The sequence below is a fragment of the Hyalella azteca genome, unplaced genomic scaffold, assembly GCF_000764305.2.
Source record: "Hyalella azteca isolate HAZT.00-mixed unplaced genomic scaffold, Hazt_2.0.2 contig16934, whole genome shotgun sequence".
In the NCBI taxonomy this organism is placed as follows: domain Eukaryota; kingdom Metazoa; phylum Arthropoda; class Malacostraca; order Amphipoda; family Hyalellidae; genus Hyalella; species Hyalella azteca.
In genome coordinates, this window is record NW_025946739.1 from 34,680 (window position 1) to 60,858 (window position 26,179).

Sequence of the window (26,179 nt, forward strand, 5' to 3'; positions counted from 1 at the left end):
CTGGCATATATGCATTTATCCTTCAATAAAAATCTCTAATTTATGAAGAAATTTTTAATAGGAATTCAATCAGAATATCGCGCACAATGTAGGTTAGAATGCTCCGTTAATTATTTTCAAAATCATTTACTGAATTCGGAATGATGGGATTCTCAAATTGCAACGAATGAACGATTATTTTAATTATTATCAATCCGGGGTATGAAAGTTGACACTTTCATACATAGAACATTATATTATTTTTTCATCTTTTTCTATGTTCAGTATGTTAAACGTTATTTTATTTTGTGCGACCAATTCTGCATGACATTATGTTATTAGCTATTGTAACCTTTTCTAAATTATATGATATCATTATATTGTGTAACATATTATGAGTTGTATAATATCATCTATCACTATATATCATTGCTGAACTAAGTATATTTGAGCAAAGAAGGAAACTTCTCACATACTCAGCTGAGCACTTCAGTCATCCCTTAATCAGTATTAACTTATTTTGAGAAATGAGGTACATTCTTTCTAATTAATTTGTTCTGAAATACCTGTTTGTCACTTATTCGATCGCTTAACTTGTCTATAACATTCAAATTTCTTGAAGAGGTAAATGGACAAGAATTAAACAAAGGGCAAACATTTCCCAACTAAACACCCATTTCAGGCGTCGAATTTAATTATGAGTCGAAATTTTTTTAGAGTAGTGATCGTCCTAAGTATTTTATATATGCATAGCGAACAATTTCTTCAGTCCAGTTCTCGTTACTCATCAGACAGACTTCATCGATTTACCCGAAGTTTTCTTTCATTAGGAACTTTCGACATCACTTCGAGTACTCTATTTCTGAGTACTCTAATTCCGAGTACTCTATTTGTTCAAACTTATGATTCTAAATTACTGAGTAATAAGTAGGTGCCATAGTTTAGAAATTATTCATTTAATTCAAGGGCCAATTGAAGTGGGTGTAGTTAACAGGAGGAGTGGCCAACACTCCAGCCTCGCTTCATACCTGCAGGAGGAGTGACCAGCACTCCAGCCTCGCTTCATACCTGCAGGAGGAGTGGCCAGCACTCCAGCCTCGCTAGCTTCATACCTGCAGGAGGAGTGGCCGCCAGCACTCCAGCCTCACTTCATACCTGCAGGAGGAGTGGCCAGCACTCCAGCCTTGCTTCATACCTGCAGGAGGAGTGGCCATCACTCCAGCCTCGCTTCATACCTGCAGGAGGAGTGGCCAGCACTCCATCCTCGCTTCATACCTGCAGTAGGAGTGGCCAGCACTCCAGCCTCGCTTCATACCTGCAGGAGGAGTGGCCACCAGCACTCCAGCCTCGCTTCATACCTGCAGGAGGAGTGACCAGCACTCCAGCCTCGCTTCATACCTGCAGGAGGAGTGACCAGCACTCCAGCCTCGCTTCATACCTGCAGGAGGAGTGACCAGCACTCCAGCCTCGCTTCATACCTGCAGGAGGAGTGACCAGCACTCCAGCCTCGCTTCATACCTGCAGGAGGAGTGGCCAGCACGCCAGCCTCGCTTCATACCTGCAGGGATATTCTCACCCCTTTAGGTATGAATTCGTCCTCTGGGTTGAAAATCAAGACTCCTAACGCACCATAAACAGCAGAGTTTTCTAAATTGTTAATTTATTTAACCTCATATTTGGACGATACATACACTCTATGCTTGCGACTTTTAAGCGCATTTTCTCATTTATGGAAAAAATGCACTATTGTGCTCGCCATGTCCGTCCGTCCGTCTGTCTGTCTGTCTGTCTGTCTGTCCGTCCGTCTGTCCGTCCGTCTGTCCGGGACCTCAAGTTTTCGTCGACGAGAAAATGCGCTCTCTGTCACTCACTGCTGTGAGTACTGAGTTATATTTTTATATTTCTTTGTTTCCAATATTTATAATCATAGATATTGTAATTTGGCTGTTGATATATATGATTTACGCGCACGTAATCTATTATAAATTGTAATTGAGGTGTGAGTGAATATAAGCTGAAGCGAGAATTAAAGCATGATTAACAGACATGAATAACATACATGACTAACAGACACGATTAAAAGACATGATTAGCAGATATAATTAGCAGACTTGATTAACAGACACGATAATCAGACATGACTAACAGACATTATTATAGAAGACTTGATTAACAGACATGATTAGCAGACTTGATGTGGTTGAAGTTTCTCTCCCATAATAAACGCACAAAAACCTGAAGAATGCTTGTCAACTCAAAAAAACGCTGCATGTGTTGAACGGTCGCCCTGCTTTTCAAGCTTTTTTTCTAGCTTCTAATTAATAATATTTTCAGGTTTTTTTCATATTCTGCTGTGATTCGAATATGTTTAATAAGAGGAGGTGAATATTATCTGTCTTCAACGTAATTCACTTGTCTTATACACTTGCTATAAAAACACGTAATGTTAAAACGATAATGTACATATTGCGCTCCCGACACTCTTCAGTTAGGCGACCCCGCCGACAATTTCAACTCCGTACCACGCGGCGACGCTCCTGGCCGCGCGACGCCCACCCGTCCACTCAGCACGGCAGCTCGTGGAGCACTGGCGGCGTAGGCCTCGAGTGCCCTCACCTTTAGACGCTCGACCAATCGCATCGCTGGGAACTTCGAGTGCCCTCACCTTCCAGAGATCGTCCAATCGGTGAGCGAGGTCAATCTAAGGGTATTTAGAGAAAATCTTCAAATTGTGTAATGCTATTTTTAATATAAAATGAAATCAAACCCATTAAAATTAAGAACTGCATTGAGTGTATTACGTGAATCCCAATGGAAAACATCGCCTCGCATAAAATATTTTATATTTTATATTCATAACTTTTTTTCAGGCCCTCCCACAGCCCGAAAACTCCTCCTTTCTTCCCCAACTACGCCTAGCAATCCCCAAGACTTCCCATTGCTCCCGCAGTGGACGGGATTCATCTCTCACAGAATCTGTTCCATCTTCGCCCGAGAAAATATCGTTATGGGGGCTGGCTACATCTCACCACTTATCTCAATAAGATCTTTGTGTTCACGTTTATGTTCTTGCTACGTTGACCACAACTAAGTCTTACGTTCAATTATAACAAACAATGAAAGCTCAGTAACTTATATTGATTGAAAGGAAATTCACACTGAATATGCGCCTTATTTTTTGCTAGGGACGCCAAGGGGCGACGTTAAAACAGCACCAAGGCGTGATGCAACAACAGCACCAAGACGGTAACGTCACAACAGCACCAAGGCGTGACACAACAACAGCACCAAGGCGTAACGTCACAACAGCACCAAGGCGTGACGCAACAACAGCACCAAGGCGTGACGTCACCATAGCACCAAGGCGTGACGCAAAAACAGCACCAACCCGTGACGCAACAACAGCACCAAGCCGTGACGCAACAACAGCACCAAGGCGTGATGCAACAACAGCACCAAGGCGACGGCAGCGACCGCCGTTGCTCTCCGGTGAAGTAAACAGGCCTGGACAGGCCTCTTAAGGAGACGTCGTTCTCTAAGATTATTTGTTTGCAGAACACAACTACACTGCTTCTTCCTCCTCTCTATGTGAGCCTCCACACCAACATTATAGCCTGCACAAACAATAGCGCCATCTAATGTCAACTGCGCGTGCTTTGGTCTTGGAAGATGTTTGAATTATGAACAGAAGTCTTGCCTATGCTGTAGGCCTATCATATTTATTTTCTGGTTATGTAATGCACTTATCGTGGAGCGCTGGCGCCGCAGGCCTCGTGCAACCCTCCACCTCTCGACCAATCGCATCGCTGGAAGCTTCGAGTGTCTCAACGTACCTTAACAAATTCATCGTTTGGTTAGCGACCACGTATGAGTGGTCGTTTGACATGTTACAATATTTGAGAACACATTATTCCGCTATGCTTATAATAAACAGATATTTAAAACAAAAAAAAAATCATTAATACATGAAAACTTTGTTCCCATTTTGTCGTTATTCAAACACCTAAGTAGGCTTCATCCTAGTTTTGATCAAATGAAACTACTACAAATTGTTACAGATGTCACGCGTTATCATTGTTTGTACGCATATTCGGACGTTTCATTGTGTGCTATAGGCATACATTTGCCTACTTTTTTTGCATAAATCTTTCATTTTTCAGTTTGTCCTTTAATCGTCTCGCCTGCTTACTCGCCTATGTATTCCATTTCAATCAGGAATATTTTCACTCTGAAATCTCCCATCTTGCTAAATGCCACTCGGCCTCCGTTTCCAACAAAACTCATAAGCGAATTACATTCGTTAGATAAATGATCACCGGAGATACGTCGAAATAGATGATGTCGCTTCTTTATACCGACACAGCAAACTACGAACGGCCGACCAAAGGCCACTTCAAAATGTAAAATAATTTAAAGCGCCACACACGAAACAACCCAGAAAAATGTTTGCTCATTACGCAGGCGATCGGGAAGTTGTGCGATGTGATCCCACCTTAGGCAGGGCGACCCCAGCCGTTTATCAGCGGATGCCACATCTGATCCTCCTCTGTACTTTTGACCTGCTCAAATTCCTCGGTAATTCGCTGGCCTTATCCTGACGCATCGCAACCGTCCTCGCAACTGTGGCACTGTACAGTCGCTGTAGGCAGATTGCGATGCCTGCGTCACTGTGTAATTCAGGACCAAAGGATGCAATCTGTCGGACGCAATCCTCGCAGTCTACAAATAATGCATACGCGGGTGGTTATTCTACAGAACTTGTTGTTTTGCATATGAGATTTCGTACTTCAAATGTATAGAAAAAAATATAAGTTTAGGTTGGCAAAGTTTGTTCATTTAAATAGATTTCATTGAAGATTTCTCTGGTCTTCAATGAAACCTCATTAAACAACATATTATTACATGTATGCAACACTACTGAAAGTTATTCGGAACTGAATTGAAGTGATTATGAAAATGTTTAAGAAGCGAATTTTAATGCACTCTCGAAATTGAAGTAACCAATCAAGTACGTTTGTAAGGGAATTTCCATTTTTTTAATAGTCTCCTCCTCGCGGTTTCACGGCAAACTCTTATTGACTATAATTGACACTTTACTTGTAATGAGTGAAGACGGAAATTTTGTGCAGTTTGCATCCCCGTCCGTCTGGCATTTGCATTTCGTTTACATGCACCCCTCAGATGGTGACGCTCTTGCCCTGGAAAAAATTCAACTTTAGGCGAAGGTGAGCCACGATAAGACGCGTGTACTCTAATTCATCTCACTCAGCACAGCTCAGTGAAGAACTGAACATGGTCCTATGTATATTCGTGCGTCTAGTAAATTTCTGAGTCGCAATTATAATTTCGGAATTGAAGTTTGCTCTAACACGCTAGGCAGGGCTTCTGTACTTTAGCTTCATGCTTTTTACAAGTTTATATTTTGTTTATGAGCTGCTCACCCGTTTCTTGTACATACATTCAAGGTGCGGGTACAGAAAATCTCTTCTATGATGATTTAATTCAAAATTCAGGAATCTGGGCGTGAACATTTAAATTGTTTTCTGTATGCTTTCGTTTCGCAACTTGGGATTTAATTTCTCTGCCTGCCAAAAAAATTTTTCGAAGACGTAAATTTTTTCTCACAAAATTTTTTCATTTATAAGCTGGTGTCGAAATTATGGGGAAAAATTCCAGCAGGCTTTACAATGAAGCAAATTATAAACTTAATTAAAGGAGCGGATAACGACGACGCGATCAGTAAAGGATCAGCAGTCGCCTGCCTTGACGGGCGCCATGTGCGCTGCTCAGATAACGCTGATCTTGCCCTCAGCCTTATTTAGAGTCTTCGTTGATTTTTTACTCATTACAACATCATTACCTTAAACTCTGCGTTAGACGTTAAGTCTTCATTAATTTAAGACTCCTTACAACATCATTACGTCAACTCTGCGTTAGGCGTTCAGAGTCTTCATTAATTTAGGACTCCTTACAACATCATTACGTCAACTCTGCGTTAGGCGTTCAGAGTCTTCGTTCATTTTACCCTCGTCCCAACATCACTATCTTCATCTCTGCGTTAGACGTTCAGAGTCATCATTCATTTTACCCTCGTTCCAACGTCATTATCTTCAACTCTTTTTAGACGTTCAGAGTCATCATTCGTTTTACCCTCGTCCCAACATCACTATCTTCATCTCTGCGTTAGACGTTCAGAGTCATCATTCATTTTACCCTCGTTCCAACATCACTATCTTCAACTCTTTTTAGACGTTCAAAGTCATCATTCATTTTACCCTCGTTCCAACGTCACTATCTTCAACTCTTTTTAGACGTTCAGAGTCTTCATTCATTTTACCCTCTTTCCAACATCACTATCTTCATCTCTGCGTTAGGCGTTCAGAGTCATCATTCATTCTACCCTCGTTTCAACATCATTATCATCAACTCTGCGTTAGACGTTCAGAGTCATCATTCATTCTACCCTCGTGTCAACATCACTCATTTGCTTTTCGCATTCCGTACTCATTTAATTACGAAGAAAATCGAGATTAATGATGGACACATCTCTTATTTTTAGTTTAAGCTTTCATTTTTGCACGGAAGTTTTCTTGCTACCAGAAATCAGCATAATCCTCAAATTATGAAGACGCTAATCATAATCACAAAATACACCATATATATCAAAATCTACTAATGATATTAAATATATGAGTTATGGCTAAGGCTTGACATAGCCAAGTTAAATATATCAGCATGGAAGAACATACAGTATAATTACTCATTGACATCTTGCAGTGTAAAGTTTGTCGATGGGTTAGGATCAAACCGATCAATGCACATGTAACCAGCTATGCATCGTCTATGTCGCACTTGTGCCTTTTTGCCAAAATCTTCGAGCATACGCACTGAAAACATTTTAACAATACGTGAGCTTTTCAGTATAGCATACGTTTAAAACTTCACCGGCTTGTATTGCTGTTTTTTTTCTCAGTAGCAAACGCTTATATGCATAATTTATAAAAACTTTTGCTCAAAGAGGAACCTTGAATTGCAAAAATATTTTGAAAAATATTCTTTGAGGCCATTAAATGTTTAAATACACATATATATGACTACATAGTTTATCATCAATTCTTATTAGACTTCGTTGGTGAAGGATAGCAAAATCTTAATTTATTTTAGAGGCCAAAATGTTAGCAGTCAATTTACAACTTAGTCTAAGCATTCCTCACTACATCTTAGCCACTTTAAAATAATAATATGCGTTTAAAATTTTTTTTTTAAAAGACAACACTTCTAAAGAATCCAGTGTCTCCGATGTTACAATGAATTTCTAATTTTATTATCAAATATTATAAAAATTAACTTTTAAATTTTATTTTTAAAATTGAAAAAATTATACTTTTCAAAATTATTTATTTATTCTGTTAATTGATTCATGTATTGCCTCCGACTTTACGCAAGTGTGAAAATTTTCAGATCGATTGCACATGTAGAAGTGTGTTGAATATCGATTATAAGATTTGTGGAAGACAAAATTACTTTTTTAATTTAAAAATTTTTAATTTTTAAAAATATATATTCTGTCAATTGATTCATGTTTTGTCTCCAACTTTACGCAAGTGTGCAAAATTTCAGATCGATGGGAAAGGTAGAAGTGTGTTAAATATCGATTATAAGATTTGCAGCGGACAGACAAACAAGCAAACAAACAACAAGAAGTGAAGTTAAAGAGAAGTGTTGTAAAAAATAAATGCCATTTTAGGGGCATTTTTTTACTTAGAGGAACTAAAGTATATAAATTATATAAGAATGAAATTAAAAATGAAATTAAACTTTCAATCTAAATAGCTAACATAAAATGCTCATTTTAAACTTTTTGAACCTAATTTTTCCGACGAGGATGCAAGAAAAATGACAGAAATATAAAAAAAATAATTCCAAAATTAAAAGTAATTAGAAAAATCTCGAAGTAGGCATGGTCAAGAGAGTGATATCTGACGATTGTTTTTGATTATTGACAATCGTTTTAATTATTACAACACTTCTCTTTAACTTCACTTCTTGTTGTTTGTTTGTCTCTCTGTCTGTCTGCTACAAATATTATAATCGATATTTAACACACTTCTACCCGTCCAATCGATCTGAAATTTGGCACACTTGCATAAAGGAGACAATGCATGAATCAGCTGACAGAATAAATTATTTTTAAAATTAAAAAAAATTCAATATTATAAAAAATTAAAAATAATTTTGTCAGCTACAAATCTCATTATCGATATTTTACACACTTTTACCTTTCCAATTGATCTGAAATTTTGCACACTTGTGTGAAGTCGGAGGCAATGCATCAAAAAATTTAAAAATTAATTTATTTATTATTCGAAAATAAAATGAGAAATTCATTTTACATCTGGAACATTGGAGACGCTGGATTCTTTAGAAGTGTTGTCTTTAAAAAGTAATTTTTAAACGTATATTATTTTGGTTTACATACACTAAAGTGACATGAGTGAACGCGATAAAATTTATTGAACGTTATAATATTAAATAATGGGTGGGTTTTTGCAGCCCAAATTAAAGTGCTTTTCTTAAATTCCGAAACTATAATATTATTCTTGACGTGGTTTCATTTAAATCAAATATCATTTCAAAACGCTAAATGACAAAAATAGCGCGAGTATTCATCGTTCGACTGTTGTTTATTTTGAAATCCTACACCAACGTTAAAATCGAACACCGATGTATTATAAAGGAACTATTCTATAAAATTCAACCCATTTTTTGAAATACAAATACAAAAATTCTTTTTCTTTTTCATTTGTATATTCAGCAGACTTTACGAAAATAGCACGCCTCTTGCCACAATTCCCCGGAGCAGGTGAATGCGAATGCAAGCTTGCATTATAAAAGAACTATTCTATAAAATTCAACCCAATTTTTGAAAAATAAATACAAAATTCTTTTTCTATTTCATTTGTATATTCAGCAGACTTTACGAAAATAACACGCCTCTTGCCACAATTCCCAGAGCAGGTGGATGCGAATGCAAGCTTGTGCAGCAGCAACACCGAACAATTAGACTGGAGTCGTGTCTCCCCGCGCTATGTGATATCCCGCAAGATATTTCAAAGCGATAAATTGTTCAGTATTTCAACCTCTCCCGCTACCGCGAGACCATTCGAAACGCGAGGTATTTTAAAAGGACGCTGGAAGAGAGATTTTGTTTCGACTTTTAAGCGCATTTTCTCATTTACGGAAAAAAATGCCCTATTGTGCTCGCCATGTCCGTCCGTCCGTCTCTCTGTCTGTCCGTCTGTCTGTCCGTGACCTCAAGTTTTCGTCGACGAGAAAATGCGCTCTCTGTCACTCACTGCAGTGAGTACTGAGTTATATTTTTAATGAGTTTTGATATTCCTAGTTTTTCTATTTGGAAAATAATTATTATACAACGATTTTCATCTTTAACTCTGGCTCATTTATACTTCATGTTTATTGTATTTTTCTTGCTTATTGATGATCTTCGTGATTATGCATCGCTGGGCTCAACGTGGAGCTCAAGATACCAAAATTCTAATAAACTTTGTCAATAATTCATGGATGGTCGCGCGATAAAACATCGAGGAGCATAAATTAAAATTAGTTTAACCACTACAAGAGAAAATTAGATGGAAAATTGTTTAGTTTAGTGATTGATAGTGTATCTTTGGGGATGATCTCTCGTATTAGCAAACGCTAACACAAAAATATAACTCAGTACTCACTGCAGTGAGTGACAGAGAGCGCATTTTCTCGTCGACGAAAACGCGAAGTCACGGACGGACAGACAGACAGACGGACAGACGGACGGACGGACGGACGGACGGACGTGGCGAGCACAATAGGACATTTTTTCCATAAATGAGAAAATGCGATACAAAGAACAAATAACTTTTATTGTTTAATACTAGATTAAAACGCAAAGTCTTTCGCTACACACTAAGGCTTCACTGAATAAAAGGAGTGTGTGTCTAGAGTTAATTCAGTCGAGTGCGGTATACCCTCTATCTACTGTACAGTCACACTCTTATCACCCGCTATCGCATGGAGGCTTTTCCGCTCTTTCCCTGATCAGAGACCTTCCATTTGTGCCGTCATTTTAATCCGTCACTGTCCCTCTCTTCAGTGTAAACAATCTCTACGAGCGGCACGATATACCACCTCTAAGACATGCCATGCCACGTACATGTCAAGGTTGTGGAATTATTGCATGGACATGACGAGTACATCGCGTGAATCGTTCGCCTCAGAAAATTTGAAACGTCGCCAAACCGAATTAAAATAATTCTAATTACATATAATGCTTGATGTAATGCTTCCTATTTTCAATTATTTTCGGACGTAACTACTTGACGTTAACTAAACTGGTGGAGAGGCGGGCCGTGAGTTGCAAAACTTAACGGGTAGAAGGGCGTGTCGTAAGTTTCATTGACTTAACGGGTACTAGTAGAAGAGCGGGACGTCAGTTGCAATGACCAAACGGGTAGAAGGGCGTGTCGTAAGTTTCATTGACTTAACGGGTGTACAAGTAGAAGAGCGGGACGTCAGTTGCAATGACCTAACTGGTGGAGAGGCGGGCCGTGAGTTGCAAAACTGAACGGGTAGAAGGGCGTGTCGTAAGTTTCATTGACTTAACGGGTACAAGTAGAAGAGCGGGACGTCAGTTGCAATGACCTAACGGGTGGAGAGGCGTGTCGTGAGTTGCATTTCATCCTTGGTAGACGGTGCAGTTTGCGGCCACCCAGTGAGTTAGTCGGCAACTAAAATATCGTCAGTGTTATGACAATTAATTAAGTGGTGGGTTCCAGTCCATATTTAGCTCAGAAGGACCGCTAAGATTTGAAAAAGTTGCACTTCAACCAAGCGACTAGCACATATTAGCAGGGTTATTCATGGAAACTTCCTGATTTTAAAGCTCAATAAAAAAGGAACTGGTAAAGATATCAGTAGAATATGAATTTTATTGAAAAAAACATTACCTGAGTCTTTAGAGATGAAACCGAGCAAATGACGGCCCCTCATTGTCAATGCATTCAGTTGGTCGATTTTTGAAGTTACGTTTAACTCACTGAAGCATATTGATGGGTATGTTGGCGATGGTTTGGGTTTATTGTTTTTAAAATGAGGTAGGATCCTTGAACAGTCACTGTAAACAATTGATTTAAGATAACTCCAGAAAATCACACGGAGACAAATGGGCCGGCCAAAGGTCACCTCTCAAGGAGGTGAGGCGTTCTGCAAAATGTTGTCTCAGAAGATCCATTGAACGCTGTGTGGGCCGTGGCTTCATCCTGTTGGAACCAGACATCCCTGACATTCATTTCAGCCAGTTTTTGGCAAAAAAAGATTTCAATCATTTGACTTGTGATACCGCACACCACACAGTGTTCACAATGTTCACAATGAAGTGACCGCTGATGGAGTTCACGCGGATTGTTATCGCTACAATAACGCAATTTTTCCTTGTTTTTGCTGCCGGAAATGTAGAAGTGAGCCTCATCATTAAACGACTGCATCGTTAGGTAAGTCCTCAAGAATCTTTTAACATGCATTTCGGCGAGCAATAAAATCGTTTTCGCTGGGTTCTTGTGCCACATACCATTTGTAGGAATTAAATTGCAGCTCTTTGTGAGGTATTTGTATCTCCCTGCTATTCGAAATCCCCAGAATAGCTGCGTGTTTACCTGCTGAACGGTGTGGAGAACGCAGAAAAGCCTCTCTAACTCTCTCTACATTTTCGGGTATTGTGGCAGCCCGCCGACCTCCAGACCCTCTTGCATTCACACTTCCACTTGCCCTAAATGTGTTCACCCACGTAACAATAGATTTCCGATCAAGAACCCGATCTGAAGAACGAATACGTAACCGAGTACAGAAAGCTCGTTGAGTAGCGATAATTTAACGGCCATTGGAAAACTGCGCCTCGACAGCAAACGCACGCTGCTCACTTGTCCATTGCATAGTGGCAACTGACTAAGCAAGACAAATTTTCACACAAAACTTCATAACATTGCCGTTTATATGAAATGTTCTTCGCCCTTTTCCCAAAGTACTTGGCTGCTTGGCGCGAAATACAAAACAGGGAGTTTCCGTGAATCACACTGTATGTACTTCAACGAGATCAACAGCATGGTGAAAAATGACGAGACCAAGATGTTGGTTAACTGATATATTAAGTAATCATTGTTATGAAACAAAGCAATATCTACTCACAAACTGAGGTATAAACAAAATTCAAAAATACCATGCACATGCACAACAATTAAAGCATTTAAGACTTTTAAGTGAACTCAGCATAAAAAAAAAACAAATACAAATTTTTTTATTACATCAAGGAATTTGATATATACTATAAATTAGTTTGAGATCCGGTTCTCGAAAGTAATGCCTTGGATAAGAGATAATAAAATAGTATTCAAATTATAACTCAAAAATATCAGTGATCTCTGAGTTTCAGGACCATTTTCCAGGGTGAGATCATGACACGCATTAACCATATTTAGTTGACCATATTTAAATACAACTCTTAACAAATTTCACTTAATTGACTGTAGTCGCATATAATAAAACAAGATCAGCAAATTGCATGAAAATTACAATCGATAACGAAGTGCATAGGCGCTGAATACTTCAAGATAGATGGTGGCATCTCAGGCGAGGGTATCCATGCTACGTGATCCTCAGGGTATCCTTGCTACTTCGCCTCGCGATGTAAGGAGTGAACGCCGGCCATACTGCAAACACCGCTTCCCTGCAAGCTAACGACACCTAAAACTTACTCGCAGTCCCTTCGAAGTCATCAAACAAGAGCAGCGCATTGAATATCCTTTGTAAATATTGCTGAAAATCGCGAGGCTGAATCGTAAGGGTGGACAAGTACTGAGTGCCGGTCGCAGTATCGTACATCTCTCCTAAATTAATTCAATATCTACTCAAGCCTAGAAAAAATAGTGGACAAATAATCTTCACTGAGCGTGATTTGTGATTTAGAACTAACGAGATAACGAAATTCCGTGTTTATCAATCTCGTACCGAGCCTTTCTTATACTGAAAATAAAAAAATATTTTATACTGGGCCGCGCAATGATGGGAGATCCAAGGGGATGTCACGGGGAGCTGGAGCGAGCGACGATGGCTCGCAACATCGAGGCTATGAAGGAGGAGCTTTGTATGGAACGCGAGCGCTGTGCTCTACTCACTGAAAGAAACATCGAGTTAAGCGAAGATATAAAGCGAAGACAGGCCAAGGTTTGTGGCCTGCAGCAGCACCTGCAAGACCTAACGTGTCTCCAGACCGAAAAAGCCAGCGTCTTGGCCAGACGAGAATCAAGTATCCATGCTCTGGGTGCCCGAAGTCAGGAGCTGAACATACGAATTGCGGAGGTTGCTCAGGAGAAGGACGTACTACACGAAGAGGTGCGCGAGCTGCAGCGATAGCTGGACTCACTCAACCACGACATGGTATTTGCGCGTGAGAGCGAGGCGCGACTTGCTGACATGAAGCGACTGCAATGCGAACTCCTGCAATAACGAGAGCAGTTATGCCACAACCTAGCGCATGACTAGGAACAGCTTGCTAGTGCAATCAGAGAACGGGAGGCGAACGTCCACTTCTTCGCTCACGCCGGCCAGAGGCTGCATTGCGATCCCTGAAGTGAAGGGACCAGCTCATGTCAGTCAAGTTTGTTCCCGAGCGTTTGAAATTAAATTTACGATATTTGTTATTTTTTCCTAGCTTTAAGAATTTGCATTTTCCCTCGTCCAGAAACGGTCAAAGAATAATAAGATTTTACTGGCGTGTTTGCGTGCATTTTATTTCTTTGAAAGAACTATATTTATGTTGGGTTAGATATAAACGAGTATTTTCAATTTTTAATCTTGAAAAAGACCATAATTAAGAGCATTTAGAATAACGATGTCAACGTTGAACACTGTTAATTAAATAAAGAATATTTCCAATTTAAAACTGAATAAAATTTAACTACAAATTTCCCTTCAAAACCAGCGATTTTCTAGAGCTACAAAAGCTTCTAAGCCATGTTCAACTGTTGTGATGATTGAATAAAATAACCGAAATTATAAATTCGTTTTATTTTTGACTTCTCCTAATTTTTCTTTTTGTTATAATTATGTCAACCGGAATACTATGTTAGAGCTCAAAAACTGGTAAAATACTTTTTTCTAAAACTTTTTAAATCTAGAAAAATGCACTTGGATCGCAACGCAGCAAGGATTCATACTATAGACGACATCACCCTATACCATGACGTCCACAACGGGACTATGTCCCCAGAAAGACCACGTCCTCTGTAAGACTGAGGCTATGAAAGAAACGAAATTGAACTCCTCCCAGTGAACAAAAATATTTATGCAATTTACTATAATGACGTCTTTCAAGATAAAATCTCAACAATACGAGTTTTTCTCTATATATCTTGATAATACAAGAAAGAAGTATAAATATGTCTTACACGTCTGTCGACCTCCCGACGTGGTCATGCTGAAAATATTGTGCAGCTGTGGATGGTGCCTTGTTCAGGACGTGATCTCGTTCAAAATGTGGTCAAAATGTGACCAAATTTTGACAAAAATTACCACATTTTGTCACATTTTTTTTGTCAAAGTGTGGACCTTGTTCAAGATGTGGTCAAAATGTGATTCTGCTGAGTATGTGGTCTTGTTCAGGACGTGATCTTGTTCAAAATGTGGTCCTGCTGAGGACGTGGTCCTGCTGAGGACGTGGTCCTGCTAAGGACGTGGTCCTGCTGAGGACGTGGTCCTGCTGAGGACGTGGTCCTGCTGAGGACGTGGTCTTGTTGAGTACGTGGTCCTGCTGAAGACGTGGTCCTGCTGAGGACGTGGTCCTGCTGAGGACGTGGTCTTGCTCAGGACGTGGTCCTGCTGAGTACGTGTTGTGGGGCCGGGGAGTGCGGCCGTCCCCATCCCTGGGGCATTGCAGTCAATAGCCCCGCTGAAGAGCCCCTAATTTGCAGGCCTCCGCGGCCACCTCACGCACCGCGCGCGCTAAAATGTCAGCCGAGATGACGGCAAATAGTAGATACGATCACGATATGGTATATTATTTTCTGCTCTTATATAAAGTAGCAACAACTGTTATACGACGAAATAATATCTACAACCATAAGTTTAAATGTTATTTGCGGCGATGGTATGAAATATTATCTACTATTATGATATGAAATATTTTCTACGATTATGAAATGAAATGTCAGCTAGTCTTAGGCTATAAAATGTTTTCCACGATATTGATTTTCAGTTTCACCCGTGTCAGTTCGTTTAATATAATGCACAGGTCCCGATGATGGGACCAGTGCATTATATTTAATTTACGGCAATAAAAATCACCCTTAAGTCTGTTGATGTAAATGAACCAATTCCAAATAATAGGGGGGGGGGCAAAGTAATATTCTGACTCAATTGTTTTTCACTGAAATTAAATGGATCAATGGCATATCATCGACGGTCTATCATTTCGACCTAATGGATCAATGGCCTAATGTCGATAGTCTGTTATTTCGACCTAATGGGTCAATGGCCTAACATCGATAGTCTGTTATTTCGACCTAATGGTTCAATGGCCTAACATCGATAGTCTGTTATTTCGACCTAATGGGTCAATGGCGTATCATCGATAGTCTGGTATTTCGACCTAATGGATCAATGGCCTAACATCGATAGTCTGTTATTTCGACCTAATGGGTCAATGGCCTAACATCGATAGTCTGTTATTTCGACCTAATGGATCAATGGCCTAACATCGACAGTCTGTTATTTCGACCTAATGGATCAATGGTCATACATCGATAGTCTGTCATTTTTACATTTATACAACACTTCTCTTTAACTTCACTTCTTGTTTGTTTGTTTGTTTGTTCGTCTGCTATAAATCTTATAATCGATATTTAAGACACTTCTACCTCTCCAATCGATCTGAAATTTTTCACACTTGTGTAAAGTTGAAGACAATGCATGAATAAATTGACAGAATAACTAATTTTGAAAATTTTTAAAAATTATTTTTTTTATATTAGAAAATTAAAAAAAATAATTTTGTCTGCTCTATAACTTATAATCGATATTTAACACACTTCGTCCTGTCCAATCGATCTGAAAATTTGCACACTTGCGCATAGTCGGAGACTTTAATTGTCAATTCAATAGTCGGGTTCAATTGTCAATTTTATTATTTCTCACGTGATAAAGGGTCTACGACAATCACAAATCTATCATTCTCACTGAGCCACGGGTCAGCCATCAATGGTTTATATGGCTCAAAGGCTTAATGATCGATCATCAATTGACTATCAATCAGACATGGATTTAATACCATTAATAGACTAACATTAAGACTCAACAGCCTGTCATAAATGGTCAATGAATGGTCTAACATCAATGGGTGGTCTATCACTCAGACATATGGTCTCAACGGTCTACCATTAATAGTAAATCATCCAGGAACACAGGATCTCTGGTCCACATTCAATTCTCCGTCATTAACTCAGGAGTGCTATGGTGAATAAAGTCACGAAAAGTACAAGAATCGACAACAGGCCATGGGCCTATTTCTTCAGTGCCGACACTTCTATTCTATTCTATTCAATTCTATTCTATGGTCTATCTCCAATGGTTTATCATCTTGACGCAGTGCTCGCTGGTCAACAATTTACACCGCGGTGTATAAGCTCAAGATGTCTCTGTTATGGCCGATAATTTACGTCGTGAATGGTTAGGTTTGATATGATAATAAATATATCGTTGAAACTTGTTATTACTTTAATGATAGTTTTTAGGAGTTACATTTCAAGTCTTTTTCACACTATATCCTTTTAAAGACTTTTGCATGGATCATATTTTCAGTCTGACGTTAATTTCACACCAGCGAAATCTTTCATCATAAAATTACATTCACACTAGATTGTCGTTCCAACATGCATTGTATTTGTGTGGTGGCTATGGCAAATTTAATTCTAGACTAGTGTCTATCTTCAGATTTACGATGTCTGAATACTGTTCTTATTCTCCCATCGCCAGAAAAGTTCACTGAAAAAGTATGTGTAACTGAATAGCGATTAAAGTAAATTTCTACTGCCGTTTTATACAATACATAACTTTTCCAGTTTTTTGTGTAATTAGAAATAAAAATATGCAGAGAATTTATTCCCGACGGAAATGTTGTTTCAGGGCAGGCGTTGCCAGAAGAATACGCGTGATAACGGCACAGCTGCTGTAGCTCATCTGATGAACGACCAATACGTTCTTCATCAAGTTGTGCGACTGCTCTGAGCATGCAAATGCGCGGACCAAGATAGGAATGTGCAATACAAATACATCGTTGTTGTGACGGCCTGGGTCGCCAAACCGCACACACCAGAAGTCATGCCAGCTATGGGCTATCAAACTGCCTCCGATAAATGAAAAATAGAAAATTTTCTACAACAATGTCGTTTGTCTTTGGATAATTATTGTTTGCTCGTGGTTCAGGTATTTTTATTTGTTTAAGGTTAGAGCACTTAATGATGTCTGACATTTTAATTCAATCGAATCTACTTTATTCAACAATCGAAATAATTTAACCAGCGTCATCTATCAAGCTAGGAAGCAAAGTAATCCAAAGCAAGCTTGCAAATGGCTTTTTGAAAATTCCATTACTTGTATATAGGTAACGTTTTGATGCAAGTCAAAAGCGTATGGTTGAACTAGTATATACATGTAGTTCAACCATGTCCGAAGCGTACATTGTAAATTTGGAATATAAAACGTTTCATACAGTAGAGCAGTGGTTCCCAAACTTTTTCAAGCTGGCGCCCCCTTCGGCTTCCCAGTGAATCTTTTGCCATTTTTAGCTCGTGAAAAATTATTCGAGTCGGAGTCATGTTCTGAATGTGCTGTGTACAAATCGTCACACAAACGTACGAGCTTCTGACTTCGACTTCGCGGACTGCCGCCCCCCTTCTGCCTCTACTCGTGGTCGGTCTAGCAGCCAGTCTCACGGCCAATCTCCAAATTCAGTGACCAAGGAATATCTCCCTAATTAAGGAACGCAGCTCGATAAAACTCGGAACAAGTATTCATTACGACCTAACGGTGATGTTCAGCTTGTGAAAAAATATAATTTCCACCTTCATTCGGGAGTTGTATGGCGATTTGGGCCGAAATTCGCAGTGATCAAAGAATTTCTTCCAAACTACTGAACAGATTTTAACGAAATTTTTAATATAAATTCTTAATTACCAATCGGTGATTTTTAGCTCGTGAAAAATTATTCGAGTCGGAGTCATGTTCTGCATGTGTTGTGTACAAATCGTCAAACAAACGCACGAGCTTCTGACTTCGACTTCGCGGACTGCCGCCCCCCTTCTGCCTCTTTCTTCCTCACCCCATATCTTTCCACCTCCCCCAGGGGGGCGATATCGCCCACTTTGGGAACCACTGCAGTTGAGGTTACTATCAGTACTATGACTGTGAGCATCTATAAATGCAACCAAATTTAACAAAATTGCAAATGATTTCTAATGTAAAAATTCTTTTGCGTGCAACGTGCATCCATATTCTATGGTATTTAATTAAAACTTCGTACTCCGTCTAAACCCTCGAATGTTCTCAATACATCTGCTGAATTCTCGAGAATCCTGGCTTCCGCGAGAATTGTTGCTCGCGAATGTTCTATGCTCTGTAAAACGGATCCAGGACCGAGCGAATCATCATTCTACTTCGTTCTCGAAACTCGAGAGCATCAATTCAATGTGTTCCTATAATAAATTGTTTAAAATTTAAATTGTGAAATTTCTGTGTTCATAAATATTATATCAGTACGTATCACTTCTCTGACCAGTTGGTGTCTAATTCTTGTACATTCATTTATTATAAATCCGACCAAAGGTGACCATGAGTGGAGAAGATCAGCAACCTCAGCGCACTCCACGCAACATGCAAGGGCTTCTCAATTTTTGCACGGCCATAACCGCCCGGGAAGATGCACCTAATAATACTTCCAATCCTTCGGTTCTCGACCCTGAAGTAAGTTGATATATTCAAACTTGTCTTGTGCAAAGCCCGAACGTAATGATGCGAACAGCTTATCAGTGTCCAGTGATCACTTGATTGACTCATTTATTTGACTCAAATTGACTGTAATTGTTAATTGACACAGTAAAATGGAGGAGGGTAAAGAAGCATTTACTTAGTGCATAGGCTAACTCCTGTCAGTCAATCAATGCGCTCACTGTGATGAATAGCAGAATAGCTTAGTACATTCCTTACAGGCTTAGACTGCTTAGTACAATATCAGAGCATTATTTATTAGCAATAGCATAGGCCATAGCTGTGTGTCACCGTACATATAGAATATAGGTAGGATTTTTTCTTAAATTAATTTTAATAAATTTAATTTTTCCATTGTTTTTTGACAGTTTTGAGCTGAGCCTTTCATGCTGCCTTTGAGGTACCTGGTGCCATACTAACCTTGGCATTGTCAGTTTGTGTTCTATTCTCTTTTGATTGAGTTTTGCCTGTGTAATTAGCTAGGCTACCAACAAATTTCAATGCCAATAATTTCTCCTGATTCTCCACAGCATGTAATTTTCTGGCCTTCAAAGGGCCAATCAAAGCTTCAATCAAAACATTCCTAATGATTCTTAGTTACAGACAGAACTGAAAGTCTGAACCACATTTTCTAACCAACACTTTGTAGTCATCATGTCTTTATCAAACCACATAAATTGTAAATATGACCAAACACTGAAATGGACAAAGTAGTTTTTTACTTTTTTTTTACAAATGACCAGTATTACACAGTTTTTAGTGATGAACAGCAGGGTATGTGCAGTATTAGCCAAGTGGCAACTTGTGTTTCATTGGTGCTGCTGCTGCTGCTGCTGCATTTGACAGAAGAGTGTGTCAGTGTGGTAATGTCTTTTTTTGGATTTCTTTTTAGTTTAGTATTCCAATATTTCTTCTGTAATATATATTTAAATTGCATATAATACTCTGTTAAAGGCTAAATTAATATTTAATTTATGAATTTACAATGATTTTTCATTCTTCCACAGAGACGGCAGTTTTTGGAGAATGTTCTAAGCAGCATGACCACAAATGTGGCCAAGGTAATGGCTGCTCATCTTCAGACTCTAGCCTCTAGCACTGACCTGCATGAACAGATGTCAGAGTGTGAAGAAGAAGAAAAGGCATTGGATGAACTCATCGAATTGGTGCAAGATGTGGACAATGCTAATGGTTAGTAGTTAGTACTGATACAATCAAATACTGAGGGATCTATTCAATTTCCAACCACTTTTGATTAAACTTTTGACTTTAGAAGTGTATTAGCCAATACTTCCTGTGTTACTGAGTTATATATATGTTCAAGCCTTTCTTTTATAATTTATTTGGTGTTCTGTTTAATGAATAGCTTTTATTTGCACCTTATCTGTTCCTCATTGTTTGCATCTCTTCTCTGATAATATAGGTAACCTGAAATATAAATATAACCTGATCTGAAGTCCTTGCATAATATGTTTGTATTAATGGAGTCCTTCACCATTTTCCTGTGCTTTTTATCTACCGTTGAAATGTTCATTTGACCAATTATATAAATTTCTATCAATATTGTTTATTCACTGTTATGGCTTCTCAGACTTGGGAAATTTGCTCTAGAAAGTAAAGAAATATATTAACTTAATTGTATCTGTCTACAGACCTTGTGAAGATGGGAGGCTTTCCAGTTTTGTTGTCCTGCCTGGATTCTCCTCACGCCTTGGTACTGGAACTCTCATGTGAGGTCCTGGCTGTTGTATGCCAAAACAACCCTAAGTGCCAGGATGAGCTTCTCAAGCATCACGGAGTTCTTGATAAACTCCTGAACCTGCTCGACAATAATGCTTCCCCGGTCACTGTCAAGACTAAAGCTTTGTTTGCTGTGTCATGTAAGTGTGTATATGACACCTTCTTTTTTGCCTCCTTAAAAATTGGGAGCAATTTGACAACCATATTCTCCATTCAATGTTAAAACTTGGCTTTTTGCCTTCATTAGTCTAGGAGTGACCTGAGCTGTTAAGCCACTCACTTTTGAACAGCAAATTCAAGGTTTCAATACATTAACATCCTAAGCATTTTAAAGAGAAGTTATCTGAGATTTTGTTTGGTCCAATTTTAACATTTATTTCAGAATGCTATTTTATGAGTATGAAACCGCTCCATTATCTTGGGTTTTATGCTATTTATAATAATCTGAAAGCATATTGATTAGGTATCTTATTAATTTCTAGGCAATAAGCAATTCTTGAATTTCCATTATGCTGTTTATTTCATATTATCTTTATACTTAGCTTTTCTGTAGCATATTTCTGGTGCTGTCAACATAATACACCCCAAATTTTTGTTTTTTTTTTTGTTTTTTTACACGTACAAATTTAGTATGACTAATGGTTTGGAACTATGCACATTATTTCCAGTTTTAATACACAATTAGTTATGTACATCCCATGTGTGTAATGCATGTCTAAATTATTTCCACAGGCCTTATTCGAGGCCATGAGGCGGCAACTGCAGCTTTCGATGAGCGTGGAGGATTTTCCTACTTGATGCGTGCCATGCAGTTGGGGGAGGAGAAGGTCTTTATCAAAGCCATATTTCTGATAGCTGCTCTCCTCGATGAATATAAGCCAGCTGTTGGTGAGTGAAATTGAAATTATCTATATTCTTTGATGTTTCGAACTGATGAGTGATGATGGAACTTGTATCCAAAACCTTTTCAATTAAATTATGATGAATTTACTTGGAGTTTTCTTAGCTTTTAATTTCTTGGTTGATTTATGACTTTAGAAAAGAAATTATACAAATATTGTTTAAACTTTTAAAGCGTACATTGAGAATTCTATTTTTCTTGATATATTAAACCACCCATTTCATACTTCAACTTAAGTTCAACCTCCAATTGCAGTGAGTAGTCATTCATGGCAAATTTGGTCGTAATTTCAGAATATCGTATTTATGTGATGATTACCATCTCATTTCACTATTTGTGAGAAAACCAAAAAGACTAGCTCAGTAAATTGACTAATATGTCGCAAATCTTCTGAATGTTTGTTACGAAAATTCTAGATCATAATTCTGATGCCTGTTGGTATATACTGATTACCCAAGACAAAAATTATGATTCTTTGTTCCATGCTTGGTGCGAATAAAATGGATTTAAATTGAAAGAGAATAAAAATTTAAGTACCTGCTGAAATAAATGGTACCATTCCAACTACAATAGAAGAAAAGTCAAGAACGGCTTCATGAACCTCATCAGACGATGTCTATTGATTAGATTAGACGAATACTCATTGTGCCTTTTAGCACACGCATTAAGAACGTGGTACCAGTAACTAATGATATTTATCACACGCAGCCCAGCTCACCTCCATGGGCTACTCGGACCTGCTGGTTGAATACCTGTGCTCTGGTTATCTCAACGGACAGCCAACGTGTGGCGTCAGTGCTCAACGAACTTCACAAACAGTACGCGCGTTACTTAGAACCCCAAAGAAAAATTTTTACTTTCATTGTTAGCTTCTAAAAAAAAAATTTCGTCACCATTTGTTTTAATGCATCAATTTCCTTTCTGTAGTGCATCCCTATTGTAATTCGTTACACAGTTAATGTAACATTTATGTAGCCTTGATCCCTTGCTTGCACAACTGCTCAAGACGCGAGGTTTTCTACATGAGGCGTTATAAATCATATTGCCCCCACAGGCTTGCTGTACGTCGGATCAGTGCAGAGAACACTGCTGCTCAGCGCTGCTGAAACTTTGCTCTGTCAGCGAAGAAGTTAAACACAAATTGGCCGCCAATGATGCCCTCTGTGAAGCTTTGAAATGCAGATTTGACTCAATTAAAAATCGAGATGAAGTCCAGGTTCGTTAATTTCTTTTTCACTCTTTTGCTCGAGTGAAAATATGAATAGAATTAATCTCTTGAATGTTCACTCTAAATTGGTATGTTTCAAGAAGTAAAATTGTTAATCTAAATGGTTGATCTAATTTAAAATTAACTCAATCGTGTAAGCTTTTGTGCTACGGGTGATACGATTGCTGTTCGTTTCAATGGTATGGGATGTTATTATTTTTGCTAGTTTTTTTTACAATACAATCCTTCTGTCAATTAACAGAACTTTATAATTGAAATTGTGTATTAGAGTGTATTTTCTCGAGATAGTGAAGACATGATGGTAGAATCCTATAACCTCCTTTGAACCGAAATGGGATCTGAATGTAAGTTCGTAATAGTTCAACTATCGCTATTTATGAACACTATTTATTACCTTCTTGAAATATGATGTAAAACCTTGTCAGTAAAATGCTGCATGATACCTGTTCATCTTGTCTTGTAATGGTGTTGATGGACTATCAGGATTTTTTCTCTTAATTCTCAGCTTGAGGAAACTCACTTTCATAGCGCTTGATTGCAACGCTGCCTGATGAAATATTTATCCGTGCCTAAAGTGTGCATATTTCTTTGTAACGCAGGAGGAGCTACAATACATCTTAGCCCTCCTGGTCCAGCTGAAGAAGCATCAAGCGACTCCTGACGTTGCCGACGATGTCGCGTGTAGATGAGCTGGCTCAAGGTCTCCTAAGATCTAAATTCTACAGCATCGTTATTTGTATAATTTTTGCAGATTATTTTCATCCCCGATCAAGATCGTCAATTTTTATCTGCGCTTCTATACTTATCCTAAATTATCATTTTCGTTGTTGTTATTGTGATCGTTTTTATCGTGTGTCTCCGAGTTCAACATGAAAATTTGGCTCACACCCAACGGCGTTTTGGGTTCTGGCGAGGCTCGGCCTTGTGCGGTTATTATCATCATCAATGTACATGCTGGCATTTCATTTATGTCTGACACGATTAACAGATCTAAATCTTTCTCCGTAGACAATTCCTTCTCATACGCACATCACGTTACGTAACTGTTTATTGTGATTAGAAGGTTATGACTGATCAATGGTGTTATTATTCTCGTCTGCTAACTGCTCGATACTTTGAGGTGACTTCATATAATGAGTTACAAGTTGTAGCCAAAAGTTCGTTAGGAATAGGCGCTATCAGTTAACCTAGTAAACATGACTCTGGACCCACATTTACTCTAATATTTTACCCTTCTCAGAAGCGACTTGCCTTTTAAGTTTTAAGCAAATTGTATGTTTTCTCGGGATTCATTGTGATGAAAACCACGAATTCGTACAAAATTTCTTTCTTGCACGTGATTTCACGGCTGGAAATTCCCTAAACGGTTGGATTACTAGTAGCACTTGAACGTAGCTCCGTGTAGTTGCAAGACATGACCATGGGTAAGAATGGAGAGCCAAGTGCTAAATGGCTGGGGTGCAATCCCCGTCCGCATAGCCGACACAGACGCAGAACTGACGCACGCATCAGCATTCGTAGACGATACAAGAGTGCTTGCTGGTGGAGGATTTTACGCTAATTTGCTTGCGTGGGGCTGAAGGCAGATGAACCTTTTCAAAAGAAGAGGCAGAGCTAGACTCGAGATCCCGTGGTGTAATAGGCGTCCAAACGACTTCTACAACCGCAAGATGATAGTGGCCGATGCCACAACACAATTCAGTTTCTCTATTTTGATACAATTTAGCTAGAAGTCTTGTCGCTATTGCACATGCACGACCACTCCACGAGGCCCACAGACGACTAATGTTGTCTTAATTAGGTATAATTCACCTATGAATTTCGTCTGATTATCAACGACAAATACAGTTATTGCAAAGTAAACTTAATCGACATCGTAATCCAGTTAACCATGGCCAGTTTTAATAAGTATAATATCTGATAATTTTGTAATAATTTTAAGTTCTGGCAATGACAATTATTATTACCTCTATGAAAACAGGTCCATTGACCTGATCTTTTCAAAACTGATGATAGTTTGAAATAGTTACTACTTCCACAGTTTCGATATGGTGCTATTCCTTTCAAGTCTGGTCATATATTTCTCCTTAGCTCTATCTAGTCTGTTCTTGAAGGCGTTCATACTCTGAGCGTCAACGATATATTCAGGGAGGCTGTTACACTGTCACTTCCACATGTCGGTGACTCGAAGCGAGGAAAAGTGTTGTCGCGTCGATGAGTTGCAATGCAATTTTTTAGTTATAGCCGTGGCACCCTGGTGTTCGTTCTTTTTTCAAGTTCTAGTAATGCTTCTGAGACCTTCCAGGAGCATACTTGTATACTTCAATGAGGTCATCACGCAGCCGTCGATATTGAAGCTTGTAAGCTTTACAATCTTCCTTCGTAAGACTTGCCGTTCAAGCCTGGAATTATCCATGTTGCACATGTTTGAACACTCTCCAATTTTTGTACAATACAAGTTTCGGTGACCACACGGAGTTTCCAAGCTCTAGGTTCGGGCGCACGACAGCAACAAACAACAGCTTCATCGTTTAACTCACTGCTCCAATTTTGCTATGCTGAACCGCTGGCCTCCTTGCGGATTCAAACCAGAAACTGGCACACAGAGCTGTGCTCGAACCCGCACCTCTCTGCTCCAATCGTACTTATGTTTTAAATTTTATGTCGATCCGTTCAAAATCGAGGGAGTCGTGATCTGTTCGGTTGCGTTTTTTTTTTTAATTTAAACGAGAAAAAAACGACGTAAATTTTGCTAAAATTCTCTCGCGGCGCTTTTCTAATAATTAGTTATGTTTTGAATTTCATTCGTAATTGAGGGGGTCATGACTCGTGGGCTGCTCAATTGCGCTGGAATTGCGTTTAGCGTTTGACTCCGTTAATGAATTATGAAAAGAAAGTGCTAATCTTTCAGGGTAAAATGAGAATAAAATTAAAAACTATCCAAAACCAAAGTCCATAGATTCGTCTATTTATTTCGAATCATGATTTCCATTCGTACAAATCGCTCCTTTTATGTGATAATTTTGAAGCCCTTCGATGTTGAACACTCTGGTGAATGCTCTGATATCTGTCCAGACGAGTGCACTTTGAATACATTACATCTTTACGAATTTAGTCAAAATCGGTATCGATTTGACAAAATTACGATCGGAAAATATAATTTACTGTATCTGCTTATAGTTGTCCTTGCCCGACTAACTTATGAACGCACTGATTTGCCCGCTGACGACTTTTGATGTCACAAATTT

At 38.8% G+C, this 26,179-nt stretch overlaps 1 protein-coding gene across 1 annotated transcript; it reads left to right on the forward strand.

Annotated features, from left to right (window-relative positions):
- Nucleotides 1-18,713: 18,713 nt before the first annotated feature.
- Nucleotides 18,714-24,144, forward strand: LOC108666604 (hsp70-binding protein 1). The gene is made up of 7 exons (XM_018153514.2): nt 18,714-19,038; nt 20,070-20,253; nt 20,715-20,942; nt 21,535-21,690; nt 22,412-22,521; nt 22,758-22,919; nt 23,531-24,144. The coding sequence occupies exons 1-7, from the start codon at nt 18,907-18,909 to the stop codon at nt 23,618-23,620; spliced, it is 1,062 nt and encodes a 353-aa protein (XP_018009003.1). The 5' UTR covers nt 18,714-18,906; the 3' UTR covers nt 23,621-24,144.
- The last annotated feature ends 2,035 nt before the right edge of the window (nt 24,145-26,179 follow it).